Here is a 22,330-nt window from a genome sequence, read left to right on the forward strand (position 1 = left end):
TAAAGTGAAACCAGTTTCTTCGTGCTGGGTAGTTTTCTCCCAGTGTTTAGTAGCTGGGATAGATTGTGGCTAAGAGATGCCAGGACTCAAACAGAACTGCGAGGTTTGAGTACAACTGAAGGAGGGGGCTTGGAGGCATTTCGAGGATCTGATTATGATGGTTGATCATGGAATCTTGAGTGGGACAAGAAGAATAAAAAAGTCAGAGAGGGCTGATGGAAGTGAGAAATCTCCAGGTCAGTGGTTTGGCAGTTGCACTGAGAGAAGGACTCTGTATAGCCTGGCTAGGTCATGTCTGAGCTTACTGGTGCACAGCGATAGTGCTTTGAAGATCTGACTAAATCAGTTCTTTGTAACAGAAATCCAACAACAAATACTTTGACCTGTATGCATCCATTAAGAGGCCAGGGAGTTATAAGATAGTTGGATCATATATAAAGTACAAGCTTAAAAAAAAAATTAGGAGTTCCCGTCCTGGTGCAGCGGAAACACTCCAACTAGGAACCATGAGGTTGCAGGTTCGATCCCTGGCCCCACTCAGTGGGTTAAGGCTCCGGCATTGCCATGAGCTGTGGTGTAGGTTGCAGACACGGCTCAAATCTGGTGTTGCTGTGGCTCTGACGTAGGCCAGCAGCTGTAGTTGCGATTAGACCTCTAGCCTGGGAACCTCCATGTGCGGCTCTAAAAAGACAAAAGACAAAAAAAAAAAAAAAAAATTAACAATGACCCAAGTAAAACCATACACAAAATGTGTACTTTCTTTAAATTTGCTATGTAAATTACTCGGCTTCTGTGATAGATTGTTTTTGTTCATCTTAAACTACTACTACTATTAAGAATAATAAGAAGTAGTATTTATTAGCTCTTTACAGTACAGCATGCTGGGCTGTAGAAATTGTAGCAGTGTCTCTACAGGCATGAGTCTTATTTCATCATGACGACAACATCTGAAGTAGATTGTGTTGACCTCGTGGAAGCGTGGAAGATCTAAGAAACTCGCCTCTGATTAATTTTAAACAGTTTGAGTGACTAAATGTTGAGAAGTGCCTACAATTCTTGTGAACTGAAACAACCTACCTGCTATCTTTCAGCAACTATAAAATAAGGTGTCCCTTTCCCTTGATCAGTGGCTACCTCCAGGTGATGACACCCAGCGGAGCCTGGGGGAAACATACACGAGAAAGATTTGTTTGAAGAAAATAGGAACATGCCAGTCTGCTTTCCCTGGGCATTTCCCTGGCTCCCTCCCCGGGGCACAGCGGGGCCAGCCTGGGTGTAAGGGTGGTTGAGGGGATCACTCCCTGAGATGGTTGGTCCAGCCAGATGGCCTGGTTAGTGTATCGGCCCAACAAGGTGTCCAGGTTGTACGTGGATCCCTCTGTTGTATCTGTACCCTGCATTTCTACTGCACCTCTGCCTGGCCCCAGTGGTGCTGGGCTCCTCAGGCACACATGACTATGTCCCAGGGGCAGCCATGAATGGGGAGCAAAAAAGAACCCAAAAATGTTAGCTTTGGACACCAGAGGGATGTCTTCCAGCTGCTGCTGCTTCTCCTCCTCCCCTCCTGCAACCCCCCTCCTCCCCCTCCTCCCCCTCTTCATCCCCCCTCCTCCTCATCCAAAAATACATTAGTGTTTTACCCGCAAACTTTGCTAAAATCTACAAGATGTGAAACTTCTGCTTGAAAATATGTGCTGTCATTTTAACTCACTAGAGTATTTGTGTAAACCTTTGCTGTCTCCCTTTAATTGCTCTTAATAGAAAGCTATTAAAAAATCATAAAATTTGTGATTAAAAAGACCTGTTAGTGTAGAATTGTATTTTCTTCCCCCAGCCAATGCTAAATTATTCCCTCTGGCTCATTCTACAGTGATTTGGACAATCCTTTGTAAAATAAGTTTAATGATACACTTTCCATTTCCATAGGGATGCTGTCTATGATTTCTTTAATAGACCCAATTTGGTAGGATATTTTTCTAGATAATCAGCATACATTTTTCTTTGTTTAGTCTCATCTCATTACCTCTGTGCTTGATTTCTTTACTATTTGATAGAGTGTGTTCTTGGCACCTGCTGTGTTAGGCAGACAAGTTTTTCATGTATTGGTCCTTCTCTTGCTTTTTACAGACATTGTGTAAGGTGTGTGTGAACGTAATTACTTTTTCATTTTTTTATAGACTGTTCTTGATGTTGCGGACTTTTTTAAAGTAGTAAGTCAAAAAGAGCAGGGTTAGTCTGTCCACCTGCCTACCCTTCCTTCTTTCCTTCTTTTCTCCCTTCTTTTCCTCCTTTCTTCTTTCCGCTCTTGCTAAAGTATTCTACCCAGTACTCAAGTAGTAAATTAAAGGTAAAGTAGCAGAGTTGGTTTTTTTTCTTTTCTTTTCTCTCTTTGTTAAAGTGCTCTACCCTTACTCTGCTCTTTGGGCCAAAAATAGGACTTCATGTTCTACAGAGGCAAGAAGTCTCTATCAGGAGGGGTTTGTGTTCTGCCACAGCTAACAGTCCAGATAAAATGACTTCAGTAAAATTGGGATTTCTCTTTCTCAGGCATATTATTTTCTCAAGCATTACCAGTGGCGGGTAATTGTGGATTTTGTTTTAGTAGCTCCAGATGATGAGAGATTGCATTCTCTTGGATTCTTTTGGCCTTTCCCTCATGATCACAAGAGAACAGATGAACTCAGAGACCATGCTCATGTTGCAGGCAAGAGGAGAGAAGAACAGGGAGGAGAAATGAGCAAAAAAAATAAGGGCCAGCGAAGCCTCATCATTCACTCTTAGGGAACTTTTTGGGTCTTTCCCAGCCGATGACTTCCCTGGACATCTTAGTGGCCAGGTCTTTATCACGTGACAAAGGAATCTGGGCAGTATTGGGGGTGAGTGTTATTGTGGTGATTTTTTGTTGTTGTTGTTCGTGTTTGCTTTTTATATTTATACCTTGCCATACCCCCAGCAAAATCAGTTTTCCATTAGTAAGGAAGAGGAGGAGACCAGATCTTGGCTAGGAAACTGTCAGTCTGTGTCACAGCCTCCAGTGGCAGAAGGCAGGCAGAGAATTCATGTGTTTCTGCTTAAGTGTGTAGCAGCTTCCCATGCAGTCATTCTCGGTGTACTTCCTGGGAAACCTGGGAGGCTGCCAGAAAAAGGCTGGTATAATCTGGAACGCCTCAGGAGAGGGTCCATGTTCATTGTTGAGGGTACATCCCTTAGGGAAATCTATAATTTAACTTCACGTTATGTATGGGAGGACTTATTTCAGCATTAGTTTTGGGAGAAGAGTTTTCCATGGACTCACCCAGCAGGCTCATCCTCGTATGTGCTGTGCAGTGACTAGCAGCCATGTACACAAGTCCACTATTATCTCTTGTGCTGTTGTGTCCCATCTCCCTTGGTGTAGTCCCTTTGGGCTACCGTTAACCCACCTGTGTATTTTATGTGAACAATTTCATTGACTGCATTTTTTTTGTTACAGCCAAGAGGTCAAGGGCCCCTTTCTCACTTTCTTTATTATTTCCTTTATAGTTTGTTTTTTAACTTTAGACCTATGAACCATTTCCACAAGGGCCAGTTTTCACTTTTGGTACATTTCTCTGAGGACTTGCCATTGCATCTTGGAATAAAGCTCTACCTCACACCCCAGCTGCTCTCCACTCACTGTTCCCACTGAATACTGTGCGTGATGCACTTTGCTCATTCGCGATTCTTAAATTCAAATAAAATGTTAGTTGCATAACTTCAGCATTTAAACAGGAGACTCCTAGTGCAGTGCAGTGCTTTTAAGTGAACAAATAGGAAATATTGTCAGCGGTCTTCATTTTTAAAAAAAGATGCTTACCTGGTACAGTGTGACTTAGCTGCAGTGCAGTGAAAATGTAGATGCCTTGGAAGACCTTACCGATGGAAACTACACCTTTTGAAACTCAGCTGTGCCAGAGCTGTGTCAGTGTACAGTATGTAAAAAAAGAGAGTGCTAAGTAAACCAGAAGATGGAACATGATGGCGCATAATGTGAGAAAAAGAACGTGTGTGTGTATATATATGTGTCTGTGCGTGTATATGTGTGTGTGTGTGTGTGTGTGTGTGTGTGTGTGTGTGTGTGTGTGTGTGTGTGTATGTCTGGGTCACTTTGCTGTACAGCCGGAATTGACAGAGCATTGTACATCAACTGTAATAAAATTTGAAAAAAAAAATAAAATTAAAAAAAAATAAACCAGAGAAATAAAGTAGGTAGTTGGGAGAATGTTTAAGGGATTTAAGAGAGCAAATTGATTTTCAAGCACCTTAAACACTTTAAAAATATCAATTCCTCAACACACATAGGCTATGCTAATTGTACATCTTTCATTAAAAACCAGTCTCCTGAGGCTCTCTCTCTAGGCAACATCTTACAAGCCCCCTTCTGATGACCAGTTCTTCTTTAAAGTAAAAAGACGACTCTTCCATAACCATATTCTGTGATTTATATTTCACTTGGTGTCTTATTACATTATTTGAATTATTAAATCAGTTTTGGTTTGCTTTGTGAATACATGGCTCTATTCACATGTTAGTCTGCTGATCTAAGTTTTGACTTACAGGTAAGTAGGTAGCTTATAGTTGCTTTGGGAATTTTTTTCATACTGGATGATCGAGAAAATGCCTCATCAATATCTGTTGTTATCTATAATGTGTAACTGAGACACATTGTTCTTCAACATATATGTAGGTAATTTAAATGGATCACAAATGCATAAAATGTGGCTTTAAAATATTTTATCCAGTCAAAAAAGAATTGAGTTGGTCAGATGTTGTCAGATTGGTTTGGAAATGTTATGAGGTCATATCCTTTGGTTTTTGCTTTGGTTTTATCTTGAGGTGTTTTTTGGTTTTGTTTTTTTTTTAATATGGGACAGAAATTAATGGAATTTATACTTGCAAGAATTAGTTGAGATGTTAAGAAAAATTTTAAATGCAAAGAAAATTAGGACTGTCTTTTAAGGGAGCTCTTTTCAGTGGTTCTTTAAGTTATCTGTGGGATAAATTCAATTTATACATAGTGTAGGAAAATATATACTGGAAAAGATAAAGGATTACGATAAAATTGACTAGGAAGAGAACTAAACTGTGTAGCTCAGTGCTGATGTGCATGCAGTAAATGTCAGTATTTATGGACTGAATGAATGACTCAGATAATAGATACATCAGTAGATGAGTAGTTTTAGAGCTAGAGACCTAAGTTCCAATCCTGCCCGTCCCCTTCACTTTAAGAAACCTTGCACAAGTGACTTAGCCTGTCTGAGCCTTAAATTCCTCATACGCCAAATGCAGATAATGATAATACTCCACAGTATCTTGAAAATTAAATAAGACAACGAGCCCAACACAGACTAGGGATTAATTATGATTGTTGCTAGAAACCATATGAAAACTGCTGTATGTGGTAGGTTAAAATTGTTGAAAGTTAAAATGATTCAATCCAGTATTTATCATCCCATCACTTAAAATGATTCTGTTATTTCACACACACACAAAATGATAGCTTAGTTCAAACTGAGGATCTGAGGAAAGTTTTGTGTGTGTGTGTGTGTGTCTTTTTGCTATTTCTTGGGCCGCTCCCACGGCATATGGAGGTTCCCAGGCTAGGGGTCGAATCGCAGCTGTAGCCACAGGCCTACGCCAGAGCCACAGCAACGCGGGATCCAAGCTGAGTCTGCAACCTACACCACAGCTCACGGCAACGCCAGATCGTTAACCCACTGAGCAAGGGCAGGGACCGAACCCACAACCTCATGGTTCCTAGTCGGATTCGTTAACCATTGCGCACGACGGGAACTCCCCCCCCTCCTTTTTTTTTTTTTTTTTTTTTTGAGAAAAGTTTTTTTAATGGAGGTAACACTTAGCTAAGACTTGAACGATAAGTAGAAGTTGGCCATTGAGAAAAGGTGGGAAGGGCATTTTCTAAAAATAGAGCTGTACCCTAGTAAAAGGATAAGAAAGGCTAAGGTAGACTATTTCAATAGTATCGTTTGGATAAATTGGGCCTTACTGGCTATTATAAACTCTTTTTGCACTGTAGTCAGATTAGTAGTTTATTGGCCTAGGACTATATATCCTTAATGAAAAACTGAGCATAATTCTTCAATGTATGCTTGTTTAGTAATGTTATATACATGCACTAGTATCAATCCACATGTGAAAAATTAGAAAAGTTAGGGTTCCCATCATGGCTCAGTGAGTTAAGGACCCAATATTGCCTACGTGAAGATGCTGTTTTGATCCCTGGCCTCGCTCAATGGATTAAGGATCCAGCATTGCCACAGGCTTGCTATGTTGGTCACAGATGTGGCTCAGAGCCGGTGTTGCCCTGACTGCAGCTCCATTTTGACCCCTGGCCTGGTAACTTCCATATGCCACAGATGCAGCCATAAAAAAGGGAAAACAATTTAGAAAATATAGATTTGTTTATTTATTTTTATTTTTTATTATTTCGATCTATTTTTAAAATACACAAATAGAAATTCTAGCATTTGTTTCTCTGAATCACAGTTAAGGATCTTGTTGAATTCCCCACACGTGTCTAACCCACTTTGAAACCACTAGCCTCTGAAAATCTGTTGAACACAGACAGTGTTTCCTAATGCTTCCAAACCATGTTTCATGTGAGTGTAGGGTTTATATCTTTGGTATCTGCATGGTCTCATGACTCCAGTCTAGAAAATGAATGGATCATTTCCCAAAGGTGACTGCGTTCCTAAGATCCCATTTAGGGATCTGTTTCCTGGGAAGCAGAACCACGCAGGGAAGACACACCTTGAACCTGGCCTAGTCTTTCCTACAGATAAAGCCCTGCAGAAGATGAGCTCAAGAACCAAAACTACAAAACACAGAAAAAAATAAACAGCTGGGAGTGAGAGTCCACAGACTCAAAAACAGGATCAAATCCAAGAAGCTCAAGTAAAAGGACTATTTAATGGAAACCTAAAAATTTAAATGTTTAAAATAAGTGAAGCCATCAGAAAAGATCATAGACCTAAGAAAAGCACACAGGCTGATTTGAAAAGGAGCCAGATATGAAATGAAAGTCAAAGTTAATTCAGTGGCTTGACCAAGAAGCCATTTGGAGACAGCCAAGGAGAGGCCGTAAGCTGTGGTTGCTGGATCTGAGGAGCACCACTGCCGCTCCAGTTGTGGTCAAAATAACAAGGCAGATCATGGCACGTATACCTAGCTCCCTCATTTACCACCCACCTCGGCAACATCCCTTGGTGGCCCGCAGATCCGGAGGAGAAAGAGCAAAATCCTTCACATGACCCCAGAAGCCTCCGCCCCACCTCTTCAGCTCGGGCTCTCCCACTTTATTGCTTGGTTTCTTGATTTTCCAAGGCACAGCCACACTGCCTTCCGGTTTTTCTCACGCCACGCTTCCACCTCCCATAGGCCTTTGCACACTGTGCTTTGAATAGTGCATCGTGCTGTGCGTCTGACACACCCCACTCCATTTACCCTGTTAGCTCATTCATTTCCCAGCCCAGGGGTCAGTTTCCCAGGGCATCTTTGGGTAATACCCCCATGGGTTAATAGGGTGCTTAAAGAAATGAGCTACTTCCCTTCCAGGTACTTATTTCACTTTGGATTCTCATATTCATCACTGTGATTATTTGAACACTGTCCATCTTCGCCACTAAACTGTGGGCTTGGGAGGGCAGGACCATGTTAATTTGGCTATAACCATCATGCCAGTACTTAGTACGTGGTAAACAGATATCTTTTTTATGAATTAGATATTTCAGAAACAAACAGAACATAAATCTTGATCTTAAAATTGTCCAAAAGATGATTGGTTTTCCAGTTGCTCTTGTTCCGTGGTTGGTTTTATCTTTTTAGCCGTATTATCAGAAATTAGGTTTCTTCTGTCAAATCTTCCTTAAGCCACGTCACGTTGTTCCTTTTGCACAGATTCTTTACTGTTTTTAAATAGGTCCTTGTCAGCACTCAGCTTACAGTGCAGGTTCTCAGATTTCTTGTGCAACAGTCTATAAAGCCCTGTGAAATGATAGCAGATGTCTGTTTGAATCTATGAATAGTGCAGTTTCCACCAGACGGAGAAGAGGCACATTTTGGGAATGGTGGCACACACAGAGAAGGCCGCGTGGTGCAGTGGGTTCTTCTAGACACATCTGATTTTGATTTTTTTTAGGTGGTCATGAGCCTTCTTAGATCCATTTACTGGCTGACTTTTTCAAAAGCGTTCCTTCGGTTAACCTTACTGCGGCTCATTTTGTGAAATTGTGAGCAAATGCTGGGGAGCAGGCAAGTGGAGGCCTGGGGACAGCAGAGCCTGTGTTCCCAGAGGACAGGGACACTGCCGCCCACTTAGTGCAGTGAGGAGGTATTGATTTTTCTCCCTCTCTGTTCTTAGCCATGTCCCTGAAGCAGGTATGTTGCAAAGCATCTTTGGGGAAGAGAGGAAAAACTGTCATGAACTTTGTCACCCCAGCCTTCGGACAGTGCCCACCAAACGAGATGGAACAGGAAGAGATTTTCCAGGGCTCTTGGAAAGCTCCCGACTTAGTTCAGCACCCTGGCTTTTGTGACAGAGAGGTTCCTTGAAGTCTGTAATGCATGTTGATAGACAGTGGGAAGAAATGTGATGGGTTTTTTTTGTTTGTTTGTTTGTTTTTAATGTTTTGAAAAGAGGATAAAAGGATCAAATCAGTGAAAACAACACAGCTTTGTGCAGTGATCTTGGAAGGTTAGCAAAATGCTCTTGTCCAAGTTTTCAGCAAGATGTTCCGTTCCTGTTATAATTGGCTGCTGGGTAGGTTTGGACCTAACTAGAATGCCAGCGTTCGATTTCACCGTGTCCTCAGTGGAGATGTGTCACCGTTTATGCTCGCCTTAGTGACAATTTTCTAAAATGGAAACTCGTGGGAAATCATTACAGTGTTTATATGTCTCCCTTGTCGGACGGCGTTATCCTGTGATATTTTACCAGTGTTTTCCGCTGCATGATGGCATCTAGCGAAGGTTAAGGCAGACCAGGTCCCTCTGTAATTTTGTGACTGCATTTTACTTAGTGAAGAAGAAAAGATAACTGACAATTAAGTATTTGGGATGTCACAGAAAGAACATGTGCAACTAATCAATGGTATCCTTTGGGAACATGATTTTATAAAGCTGATAAGGTAGAAACATCGGGATTTTGTGATTTGTGTTACATGATGATAATTGCACCTTTTCAATAAAAGAGCTATTTCTCCTGGAGTAAACATAGAGCTTGCAGAGGATGCTGGTTGCAGTGCTTTTGTTTTCTGCCCCCTTTAGGCAGTGTTTTGGTAGATATTTTCATAGAGGTTTTTTCCCCCATTCTTCTTTTAGAGTGCTATTTCTGAAAGAATAATCTGCTTTAAAATAGGAAAGTCATTTATTCTTCTGCATTGAGTAACATTGTTGTAAAGAATAATAATTTTTGCTTCTTACAAAGTACACGCAGTTGCTCTTTTTTTTTTTTTTTTGTCTTTTTGTCTTGTTGTTGTTGTTGTTGTTGCTGTTGCTATTTCTTGGGCCGCTCCTGCAGCATATGGAGGTTCCCAGGCTAGGGGTTGAATCGGAGCTGTAGCCACTGGCCTACGTCAGAGCCACAGCAACGCGGGATCCGAGCCGCGTCTGCAACCTACACCACAGCTCACGGCAACGCCGGATCGTTAACCCACTGAGCAAGGGCAGGGACCGAACCCGCAACCTCATGGTTCCTAGTCGGATTCGTTAACCACTGCGCCATGACGGGAACTCCGCAGTTGCTCATTTTAACGTTGATCAGAGTTGAATGTAGTCATAGAAAGAGTCTGTTACATAATGTATCACACACTCATTATAGTTCTTTGATGTAACTCCGTTTCCTTGAGCACTTCATAGCAACATGATTTTTACTCTATGTACTTCCTAAGTGGTGAATTGCATAGATTCTTCACTGTAATTTTCCGTTAATTCTGTTGCATCTCCAGTCGGCCTGTGTATGAAAGAGCAACTAACAGACGTTCAGGGAGTTCCCGTTGTGGCTCAGCGGTTAGAGAGCCCGACTAGCATCCATGAGGACGAGGTTTGATCCGTGGCCTCCCTCAGTGGGTTAAGGATCCGGTGTTGCCAGGAGCTGTGGTGTAGGTCGCAGACGTGGCTCGAATCCCAAGTTGCTGTGGCTCTGGCATAGGTTGGCGGGTATAGCTCTGATTGGACCCCTAGGCCGGGAACCTCTATATTTCATGGGTGTGGCCCTAAAAAAAGACAAAAAGACCAAAAAATAAAATAAAAGACGTTCAGAACCCACATGTTTAGAAGCTCTTATGATGCCTACGCTTTCCATATATGAGCCACTTTTCCTAGTTTTGTTGCACAGACTTCAGCTAGAAATAGATCCCTTCTCTGCTGGTTTGGACAGTGGTTTCTTCTTATTCCATCACCTCTGAAAACGATTACCCTTCTCAACAGAATGGTTAGTTAACTTGAAGACCACTCTCGTTGTTCCTCCACTGCTTCATTCCATACTTGGTACCCACGGTTGAGTGGCCTCTTCTTATGGAAACGATTTTGAATCTTTTAGTCATTGTCATTGCTTGCCTCCAGCTCTTCCTTAGCTTATTCTTATTGCCCTTTCTCTAGGGGTTAAATAACATTGCATTAACTGGAGTGAAAGGATTGCTCAGCTCATTTTACACTCTGTGGAAGCAGAATTTTCTCACTGACCTAACATTGCGACCAATAACACTTGTACATAGGCACCTGCTCTCCAGCTCGCATCTGAGTAATTCATAGTAGTTGACTCAGTATTTAAACCTGTTCAATTGAATGGGATTTATTTCCAACTTGTTACATTCATTTTGAATTCTGATGTTTTACAGTGTAAATTACCTACCCAGACATGAATCCCAACCTGCCTCCAGTGTCAGGACTCTTCCATGAGTTACCCTTAATTGGCTAGATAGCACTGGGTCTGGGACCCAGCAGTTCAAAATGCCCCTCTCATAACAGGTGTACTGTGTTAGGGCTTCATCACTGTACCCTGCAGAAGTAGAGTTTAAACCTTAATTTCCCTCCTTCTTTGCTAACTTTGGAAACTTTCAACAGCACGGCTTATTGAATTCTAGAGTTACACATAGAAGATGCAGAAGCCATAAATATGAGCCGCTTTCTAAATCTGGTACAGCAGTAGATTGTGGTTTTTTCAGAAAAAAATCCTTCACCAGGGTAGCCTCTCAGCCAGACGAGTCTTTTCAGGCACAGCCCAGAGCTGAAAGCACTCATGAATTCTAACAACCCAGCAGCACACAGCCCAGCGGCGTTCTAATTGACAAAGAGGTAGAAAAGTGAAACAAGAAAGCTAGCATGTCCTTCAGGAAGCTGGCATCCAGCACAGGCTCAGCAGTGCCTCAGGCTCCAGGCCAAATGAAAAGTGTGCCCAACAGGGTTGCTGCCACACAGGACCTGCACGTGTGCATCCTTGGCTGGGCTGGCAAGGGCCTGTGAATCCCCTGCCACTGGCAGCACAGTTATCTACGTATGCATATTTTCAGAAAGCAAGATTCTCAGCTTTCATCATGTTCAAAGGGAACTATAAATTGTAGAGGACTGAGAGGCTCTATTAGACGGACAGTGATCCAAACCTCCAAAACCGGTAAAACAAGTTGTTGAGAATTGATAAGAGCGAAAAAATTCACAGGAAACAGAATTTGTGTTTGATGAATGTTAAGTGCATGCCTGAAACTCTTGGAGACATCATCTAATCCTCACAGTAACCTTTAAAGTAGACGGAGGAGATATTCAAACCCAGGTCTTGCTTTCAAGCCGCATATTCATGCTGCACCACGTTGCCTCTTTAAAGAGTGAAAATGACTAAGCATTAAAGATTAATCAAAAATAAAGATAAGCAAGCTAAAGCAACATGGAAATATAATTTGGTATTCAAAATATATGTATTATATATAATTTACCTAATATATACATTATATATATTTATCTTAAATTATATATATATATATGTTATCTATTGAATTGGTTGGGTGATTTAGACCAGACTGGGGTCCCAAGCATGTGGGATGGTCCAGGGTACAGCTTCAAGAAGCAGTGGTTCTTCTTGAGCAGAAGCTTTTCAAAAAAACCAAAGAAGATTTGAGTGAAAGTCATGAGGCCCCACGTCACTGATGGGTCTTTCATCGCATGAGGTCATGTGTTTCTGAACAAAAAGCTTTGCTTGAACTAATTTAATTTCTCTTTTGCAACTCTGTACTGACTAGTGATAGTCATTTCACTTGTGCATTTTCCATTGAATTAGGTAAATTTCACTCTATTCCACTCTATCTCGGATTGGGCTTAATATTAAGTATTTCCTTACAAGCCTCCTTGGCAGAGTTTAGGAAGTATTTCCTCCACATTACTGAATGCTTAAGTAACCCACCTCCTCCCCAGTGTTGCTTTCTTGTAACTGGAAACCCTGAAATCCATATCGGTCATTGTTTTTCTAGAAAATAGCATTTGAGAATATATAATGAGCACATAATAAAAATGCTCACTGATTTTTGAAGTTTTCTGTTTTCTTTTTTTCCCAGGATAGCTGACCTAAAACAGTGTGATCATCTCTTTGGGGCACTGTCTGGGGAGGCTGAGCAGGATTAATTCCCATCCTGGTGTTGCCGTGTAAACAGCTTTTTGCCTGTCTTTTGTCATTAATGATCATGCTGTAGATGTAGCCAGTGCATTGTAAGCCAATCTGTCAAGGCAAATAAACAATTCACCTTGTTAAAATTCCCTAAATCTTGCATTAATAAAACGAAAGTAACCCCCTGAACACTCAAGAGATGTCTTCCTCCATACTGCAGTGATGGATGACATGTCTAAAGATCCTGGAAATTAAGTAGTTCAGGCCATTAAAAGTGTCCCACACTTGTTATTGATTTAATTTATTTTAAAAGGTGGGGGTGGAGATAAGAATGGTTGTTACCCCCTCCCCTATTTTATTTTTAATGTGAAAGCTACCACTTGTTCACATAATTAAAACTATTGCCTGGATGAACAGCTCTGTGTTTGTTACAACATTAAGCCTTATTATTCACATCTTAAACAAATATCTAAAATCATGGTAACTCATAGCAAAAATTCCTTGGGATTTCATGCTTATCATGATTCCTAGAACCTTTGAGTTCTGGGCACCGAAATAATGACCTCTGGGCACCCCCAGAATGTCCTCAGATAAAGATTTAGATGAAAGTCAGATGAATTGAAGGAAATGAACTGAAATAGTAATGGATGCATACCTCTGGAGAGAGGCGGGTTTTTTTTCTCTCTGCTGAATTTTTCATTTTTCTACTTTATAATCAAGAAAAGGCTAACATTTTAGATGGATGGGTGGGTAAATGGACGGATAGGAGAGCATTTAGAGAGGATGGAGTTTTTCAGTTCTCTATCACCGTAGTCTAAGGCAAGTGTAAGTTGTGTGTGTATGTGTGTGTGTTCTTGTTTAGCACTAAGTTTTTCCACCAGCCCACACTTTTCTGGACCCTCTTATTCACTGCCATATTCCCAAGGCCAAATATAATAGGTGCTCAGTAAATATTTGTTTAGTGAATAAAGCCTTACCCGACATACCTTTATTATCCTCTCTTTTTAATTGCTTAAGCTTCAGTGGGTTCAGTGGGCTGTGTAAAGAATAGGAAGAGCTCTAGACAAGGGTAGCTCGCCAGATGACCCCTCTCCAGGGCAGGAAGGTTGAGTACTTGTGTGATACAGCGATCAGCCTGCTGGGACTGGTGAGCTCTGTAGTAGCTCATTCCATTTATACATCCTGAACTGGGTAACAGAATTCCAAACCCCAGGAGAAATCGGGCAGCTCAGGATATAAATTACGGCTAAAAACAATCCATTATATAGAATTAGGTGTATACAAGATTCACACAATGTAACCTTTCTTTTGTCATTTGTTTTGTACGTTTCGCATCACCTTGTATAGCTATTCCTGATCAGCTGTATGAATGACATTTCCCATCGATTCTCATTGTTTTTTAAACAATGTGTGCTTATTAAGGGAGCCAGAGGCCGTGCTAGATCATAAAAATGACACAAGAATAGTTGTATTAATTTCAGAAATTATTGCACAATGTCTGATGTTTTTTCCTTGGTCTTTGTCAAAAAGAAAGGGAAGAGCAAATGTGCAATCTTTCAAAAATAAATATATATAAAAATGCCCTCTCAGAGTTCTTTTTTAGATTTCTCTTTGAAATTGCATAATTTGGATATCTGAGATGAGAACTGACATGGTTATGCCATTATGCAGCTATTTAGCGGAGCTGCCTAAATGGAAAGAACTCTATAGATTTTTTTTCAGTATATGCACTGATTTACACTTAGTGGTAAAGTTGTTACTGACCCTTTAAGTGGAGCTGTCCAAATAGCAATAAATGTCAGTTGATCCTATTGCTGAAACAGGTGAGAGCTGAAGGATCTTGACTAAATCTTCCAGTTAAAAAAGCCCATGTACAGCATTTCTTCAACAGTAAACTAGCCGTCTCTTGTAGACACACACACACACACACACACACACACACACACACACACACACAAGCAACCACTTTATCAGTCAATAAGGAAAATGATGTAACTATCTTAGTAGTATTGTTGACGTTCCCAGCTTTTTGAAATACTCACTCTGGGAGTTCCTCTGGGGTGCACTGTGTCAGTGATCTAGTGCATTGTCGCTGCTGTGGTGCTAGTGATTCCTGGCTCAGGAACTTCCACATGCCTCAGGCAGGACATAGCAAAAAAAAAAAAAAAAAAAAGTCTAAAATACTCACTTTGGGTGGATTAGAACCTCCATGAAGGCAGGAACTGTATCTGCCTGGTGCCTGGCTGTCTTGCCCCCTCGACAGCATCTGAAGTATAGTAAATGCTCCATAAATACTGATTGAGTGAAAGCATGTATAAAATGGAGTGTTTGCTGACTCACAATGACTTATGTGTTGGCCTGAATTCTTGGTGGGTGAGGTGGGGACCACCACTCTCATTTTGCTTCTGAGTAATAACGCTGTGAGAATTTTGATGGATGATTATGACTTTTTGAAATAGTTTATGTGATTGATTGCCACGCAAACTTCACTTTCTAATTGTTTTCTACTTTCACAGGCTGTCATTCTAGAAAATGAAGAACTCCCCAAACTGTTTCTTGATTTCCTAAACGTGCGACATTTGCCCTCTCTACCAAAGGCAGAGAGTTGTGGGTAAGAGTTTTTCTTTGCCTCTTGGGCATGTATCTTAAATAACTTTGCAGTCACCTTTGGGCCTCACCAATAATGCAGGTGGTGCCAGCAGGGCCAGCCTGGCCACACCCATTCTTTTCAAGGCTTGGGACAGCACTAGCTCGCCCCCTGCCTGTAGTCACGGGAATTTCTCCTCAGTCCTTGGCCCCATATTGTGGTCCAGGTTTAGACTTGAAGAACTGACTTTTTAAATGATGCTATTATAGGGAATGATGTTACATGATGGGAGTTATGAATCCAGATAGCCTATTTAGGGACTAATAGGTTTATTTATGGATGCTCGAGCAAAGTCTTTATCCCCTCGACATGTTTATTCATGTAATTTTAAAGCTGCAAATGATCTTAGAGATGATTTTACCCAATGCCCTTCATTTTAGCGTTGAGCAAACTGAGATAGAAGAATGAAAGGCCTTCCCAAGACCTCTTCCTTGTAGCTGGCAGAGCCCAGGCCTTCAGCGTAAGCGCTCTTACCCCAGCATCCTGCCTCAGAAACTTCCAACTGCGGGACTGCAGATCCTATAGTCCCTGTCTAGCAAGGAACCAGGCATCTGATATCATCAGCAATTGGGGAAAGTTTTTCTGAAGAATTAGCTCTGAAACTAAGCCTCTTGCCCAGCTTGGCCCCCGACTGTGTTGAGCGGACCTCCAGAGGCAGTCAAGCAACATGCCTGATGTGTTAAATCTATTCCCAGAGAACCATGTCATCCCAAGCCCTCTGCAGGGCCAAGCTGTGGAGAGGGTTTTAGGCATTTTCTTGCTGTCTCCAGGCTTGCCTGAGGATACTAACTACAAGATGTTCAAACTGTTCTCACCCAAAGTCATGTGAAACCCCAGTCATTTGCTGGATGAGAGGCTGCCACTGCCTGTCACGTCTCCCCCACTGGTGGCATTTACTCAGGGCCATTTTCCACTCGCCCTGGAACAGGAAATACACACCTCCTCACCAGATCATATGCATAGTCATCCTGTTCCAACTCTCGAGCATTTGCTGGGAGATTGGGCTTCATGTGTGGATGTGTGTTTTTAAAAAGAGATAGTGACGGGGTTCCTGTTGTAGCTCAGTGGTAACGAACCTGACTAGTAACCACGAGGATTCAGGTTTGATCCGTGGCCTCACTCCAGTGGGTTCAGTATCTGACATTGCCATGAGCCGTGGTGTAGGTCACAGATGCAGCTTGGATCCCACATTGCTGTGGCTGTGGCGTAGGCCCACGACTGCAGCTCAGATTCGAACCCCAACCTGGGAATTTCCATATGCACATGCATTCCCTACCTCCCCCCCAAAAAAAGAGATAGTGAGAATGAAGCGAGTCAAGTCTTTTCTCCCTCATATAAATCCAGAAGCAAAACCATAGGATTTTTCAATGGCCCCCCCAGGAAAACTGAAATTCAAGAATATTGCAGCTTTAAGATTCCTTAGAATGAGGCATCAGCCATGTCATGACTCTGAAAATACCTAAGTCTCTTTTCAAAATGTGTCCCAATTCAGAACTCTAATAATACTGGCTATTTCTCCCTTTTTTGGCATAAACCCTCACCCAACTTATATGGTCTTTTTCTTTTCTTTTTTTTAAATAAAAACAAAACAATTTAGGTCTTTTGATGAGACAGAATCTGAAGAGTCAAGGTAAGACTAAATACCAGTCAAACAGAAGTTACACCAGCCAAGAATAGGACTGCGGTTTTGTTCAGTCCTATTGTCCTAAATGTTCAGTTATCATCGTCTAAGTGTTTCAAGTGACGATTTTCTTGAAGACCTTTGTTAGTAAATTGATTTTAAGATTATAACTATTTTATGGGAAGGTGCACAAGTAACCGGTTCTGTTTATGGGAGAAGGAATAAAGCCCTACATGGTTTCATACAAGCAATAAGAATATTCTTGCATCAGTCAATTTCATCAGTATGGAATTAAAAAAAAAAAAAAAACAATTTTCAGCAGTGATTTATGGTAGATTGTATATCTGCTTCAACTCCCACAAAGACATGCTTGGAAGATGAGCACACTGCTGGCTTGCGCCTCCACCTCTGCTCACGAATATTCCCCCACACCATTAGACGCAGAAACCTTGAGATGTCCCCGCACAGCAGTTTGATCCCCTCAAAGCTAGTTTGTAGTGTTTTCTGTTTACCATCGTCCCCTGATGCTGACATGCCTGTTCTTGACCTTTCCAGCAAACTGTCCCACCAGCCGGTGCTGCTTTTCCTCAGGGATCCATACGTCTTGCCTGCAGCCAGCGGTAATCAAACCTGTCATCTGCTAACAGCTCTTTACTGATCTGACCCTGCACCACAGAAACCGCGTTTTTAATACAGGTCCAACAGAGTGACATTGGTCCAGGGCTTAATAATCTGCCAATAAACCAGTGCTCTTGGTGTAAGAGACATTCAGAATTTTAATTGGGGCAGGTCTTTCAGGAGGAAATGTAATTTTTCTTTCTCTCTTACCAGGCTCTTTTAAATAAGGGGGAAAGCTATTTATTGTCCTTAATTTGGGGGGTAGGATTATTTTGGCCTCTGCTGGTTTTTACCCAGATGCTAGGGTTTGGGTGCTTTTTTTGTCTTTTTAGGGCCGCACCCACAGCATGTGGAGGTTCCCAGGCTAGGGGTCGAATTGGAGCCATAGCCGCCAGCCTACACACCACAGCCACAGCAACTTCTGATCTGAGCCACATCTGCAGCCTACACCACAGCTCATGGGAACACCAGATCCTTAACCCCCTGAATGAGGCCAGGGATCGAACCTGCATCCTCATAGATACTAGTCAGATTCATGTCCACTGAGCCATGACGGAAATGCCGATGCTAGGGTTTTGAATCCAAGATTTTGGTCCTTTTTCAAAATGCTTTTCCCCAAAGTTGCATACGTACATTGCATGTGTATCTCCATTTAGATGATAGCATCTTTGATGGTCGAATATACATTTTTAAGAGTTGTATAATTAAGTACAATGGATTAGTTTAAGTATAAATGTAATTCCGTGTTTTAGTCTAAGTCTTTTCTTTGTGCCAAGAAATTTAAATTATTCAGAGTCCCTCTCTGAATAAATCTCAAAATGTTCCATGTGCAGCCCTTCGTGAGTACATTCTCAGACATTATCTCATTTAATTTCCTTAATGATCTTATGAAATAGGCAAGGCGGATATCGTCATTCACTCCTGAGAAAATCGGGGCTCAGGGAGGTCCCTGACTTGCCCAGTGTCACATGTCTGGTGGGTGGATCCGTTTTTGCCTAATCTCCCCTTCTGTGCCCTTGGCCTTCCGTGAATGTTCGCCTTTGTTCCTGAGAGTAACTAAATAGCATAGCCACTGAACAGCAATAGGTGAATTAGCTACTGACACCCTTCCTACATTCTGACAATAAAACCTCATTGCCAGCAGAGAGAGGGGTCTGTTCTCTGGGGCAGGGCCGCTGGTGTTCAGAACACCCACTTAGCTGTCAGTGTACAGAAGGCCGGCTGGGACACAGCCTCGCTCTGCAGAGGGACTGTCCCAGCAGAGGAAGCTGCCTGCGCTATACACAAGTATGGTGCCAGAGTACTTTCCCTGCAAAATCCTTTCAGTGAGTCATAATTACCTTTCCTTAGCGTTTGCTTCCCATGTGTAGCAAACACACCTGGTATATTAGTTGATACTATGTTAAAATTACATTTAACAAATACTCGTCATGTAATCTGGTCTAGGTTAAATGGCAGTGCTTTTTAAAGTATTCTCAAGAGCTTCCAAAAACAGTTCCCCAAGTACTTTTTCCAGGTGTTGTTTCCGCTCAGATATGTCACGCATTTGACTGAAATTCCTGTAAACGTGTAGAGAGCGGAATGATCACCATGGATTGGAGTCGCCAGCATGCGTTCTAGAAGCGGGAGGCTCTTCGATGATCCTTATATCGGAATCATCTGGCTGATTAAGCAGCCTGTGCGATGCACTTGGCTTGACCGTGAAGAAAGAGAGGAACTTTCTGGGAAAGAGGATCAGGAGGAAACGTCGGGAGGTGGAGAGAGTAAGACGTATGGCCCAATGGTAATTTGCACAGAAAGGAAACTCCTGCTTGAGAGTAAAGGAAAATCATGGATTTGATGGACAGGATGGAGCCCAGTAGGAGAGAGCCAGTCACTGGATCTACTTTTATGGAACTCTGGCCGGCCCAGTATCTTAAATCAGCTTCCTGTTGTCTTAGAGGTGTTCTCCTAGTGATATGTTCTTGCAGCTCTCTGGCATTTAATTTAAAGGTACATTTTACTTGCATCTCATGTGTGTGTTTTAAGGCTTCTTAGCAAGATGTTGAGGTTCCTATTCCAGAGGGTAGTGACCATGGAAGTATCTTCACAGATAAACTGACACCCACAACATCAGAGGCATGTCTGTCTTTAACCTGGAGCAGTTAAACCCTGACCTCTTATAAAATGCTAAAAATAACATTATCCTCAGGGCATATCATTTTAGCCCTTGTTTTGATTTTTGGGGGGACTTTCAAAACAACTCTCACCCAGGTCCCCAGCCACAGCAATGTGGCTAAACTCCGTGGCCATTTATCAGGCCCCCTCTTACTTGACCTCTCGTTAACTTTGGCCGCTGGTGACCACTTTTGCCTCCTTCAAACACTGTCTTCTCTCAGCTTTCCCACCTTTCTGCTTCTCTTCCAGGCTCTGGCAGCTCCCCTGAAGGCTGTCCCAGGCCCTCTGCTCTTCTCAGTTTACGGTCTTTGGAGCAGTCTCCTCCTTGCTGTGGCCTTGATGACCTCATGTATAGAGCTGAGTCACAATGTCATTTTTCCATCCTAACCCTCTCTGCGAGCCCCAGCCTCTCGCCCTGGCTGACAAGGCCCTTTGTGGGTGGCCCTGGCTCACGTTGCGGCCAGGACGCCCTCATACGCTCTGCTCCAGGCCCACTGCAGTTGTTCCTGAGCCTCAGACCTGCTGAGCTGTTCCCCTCTGGGCCTTCCTGTTCCTTCCTGCTTGAACCCTCCTCTCATCCTCACACAGCCCTGGCCCTCTCATCTTTCAGGTGCAGCTTCAGAGAGACTTTGCTGACTCTCCTCGCCAGTAGCCTCCAAGAACCCATCCATCCCATTCACTTTTTTTTTTTTTGGCTCTTTAGGGCCGCACCTGTGCCATATGGAGGTTCCCAGGCTAGGGGTCAAGTTGGAGCTGTAGCCGCTGGCCTACACCACAGCCACAGCAACGCGGGATCTGAGCTGCGTCTGTAACCTATACCATGGCTCACAACAACACCGGATCCTTAACCCACTGAGCAAGGCCTGGGATCCAACCTGCTTCCTCATGGATGCTAGTCAGATTCATTAACTGTTGAGCTGCGATGAGAATTCCATTCATTCCCTTTTTATTTTAAGCTTCACAGTAAAGGTTGATAAAAATACATGAAAACCGACCAAAAGAACAACAAAACCCATCCTAAATACCATTCCTTCTTGTCAGCTCTCAATGGAACGCGAAGGTGAGGGCAGTTTTCTGAAAAATTCAAACATCAATAGACCTTGTATTGAATTATACATATAATGAAGCCAAAATACAATTTAGTGTGAAGTGGAACAGATGAGGGGGAAAAAAAAAAAAGACCTCTGCTTACCTCATCATCAGTTACTGGTTGGTGGACCTCGTTATAGAATATCTCTGTTCCTTCCACTTTTATCAGCATGCCCTGTTTGCCTCCTGTGTATCAATGATCTCAGATTTTGTTCCCTGCTCCTTCCTTCTCCCCGCCCCACCCCTTCTCCCTCCCCTACCCCCTTCTTTCCCCCCCACCCCCGACCCCCTTCTTCCTCCCCAACCCCTGTGACACTAAACCTCCAGCATCTTGAGCATGCGGTACTTGCTGTGTGGTAACTACAGGGCCTGGGCATGCGCTGTTCCCTCTACCAGGAATGCCTTTCATCCAGGCACCCACACGGTAGGGTAGCCGAGATCCCACTTTACTCAGAGGACACCCTCGCACAGAAGTCCTTTCTCACCTTCCTATCCCCTATCACTCTCTGGCCCTGCTTTATTTTTTTCCTTGCCTTTAAACTCCTATTTGACCTATGAGACTGTATAGACTTACCCAAAGTATTTATTTTCTTTGTTGTCTTTTTTTTTGCCAAACCTACTTATTTGAACCAAAATGTTAGTATGTAACTTGGCTAACCTTCAAATCGAGTTCTTTATTTTCAGTGGTAAAGAATAAATGCATATATGCTAATGCACATAATAGGTCTCATTTGAGCCTTGTATTGAAAATGAATCAACAGCTTTATTCACGGCCATTGGTATCAGTACACGTCTGTGTGGGAGAAATACTTCTGGAATTAAAATTAACTTAGCTAAATCATTGGTTTTGACTGGGACCTCAGTACGTAGGAGTAAGTCATATTGCAAACTTTTGAAGTACATTTTATGAAAATGATGTTATTTCATGTCAGGCAAAAGCAAACATTAAGAATTCAAGTGTCATCAACCAGAAGTAATATGAGTAGTTGTGTATTGGACATATTTTTAAAACATATTTTTTGTGTGTGTATTTACTTCATCTCCCTGACAAGCATGTAAGTTTCATGTATGGGCAGGCACTGTTAAAACACTTACTTGTGTTCCCCGTAATTAAGGTGTACTTGGTACATAATAATAATTGGTGCTTAACAAGCTCGGTCCGAGCACTTGGTTTTATTCATGAGTTTTTATCTATTAGGTAGGTACTATTATGAAGCCCTTCATTACTCCCATCAAACCCATCACCACCTTGAACTTGGCTCCAGTCTGCTCTCTAAATGGCAACCACAGTCATCTTTTCAAAACAATTCATTTCTGTCTCACTCTGCTTAAGATCGTTCAATAGCTTCTCACTGCTTTTCAGATAAAGCCAGAATCCCTGTCCATTCTTAACAGGCTTGAATTGCTCCCCTGCCTTCATGGCCACTCTAATTGCTACACTAGCCTCCATTCAGGTCTTTGAACCCTCCAGGCTGTATCCTGCCACAAGCTTTCTACTTGGCCAGCTCCCTCCCCCCGAATCCCCTCCTTCTAGGGCCTTTTGTCCTTCCTGATGAGGTCCAGACCCCTA

At 42.4% G+C, this 22,330-nt stretch overlaps 1 protein-coding gene across 13 annotated transcripts in view; it reads left to right on the forward strand.

The window, feature by feature from the left end:
• SNX24 (sorting nexin 24) overlaps positions 1 to 22,330 on the forward strand; it is a 157,727-nt gene that overhangs the window by 132,758 nt on the left and 2,639 nt on the right. For 5 of the 13 annotated variants that reach the window (XR_014838645.1, XM_005652943.4, XM_085014410.1 and 2 more), the window contains 3 exons: positions 15,145 to 15,239; positions 16,873 to 16,905; positions 17,452 to 17,516. Coding sequence is in view for 6 of the 13 variants with exons in the window: in XM_005652943.4 (XP_005653000.1) it covers positions 15,145 to 15,239; positions 16,873 to 16,905; positions 17,452 to 17,516 (193 nt within the window). In the remaining 7 variants the exon portion in view is untranslated. Of the gene's footprint in view, positions 1 to 15,144; positions 15,240 to 16,872; positions 16,906 to 17,451; positions 19,507 to 22,330 lie in introns of all 13 variants that reach the window. The other 8 variants (XR_014838643.1, XR_014838647.1, XR_014838642.1 and 5 more) reach the window with 4 other exon arrangements.

The sequence above is a fragment of the Sus scrofa genome, chromosome 2 (genome assembly GCF_054392235.1).
Source record: "Sus scrofa isolate SSC_HxYL_T2T_F1_AM1 chromosome 2, Sscrofa_HxYL_maternal_Yorkshire_Landrace_v2.0, whole genome shotgun sequence".
NCBI classification, from domain to species: domain Eukaryota; kingdom Metazoa; phylum Chordata; class Mammalia; order Artiodactyla; family Suidae; genus Sus; species Sus scrofa.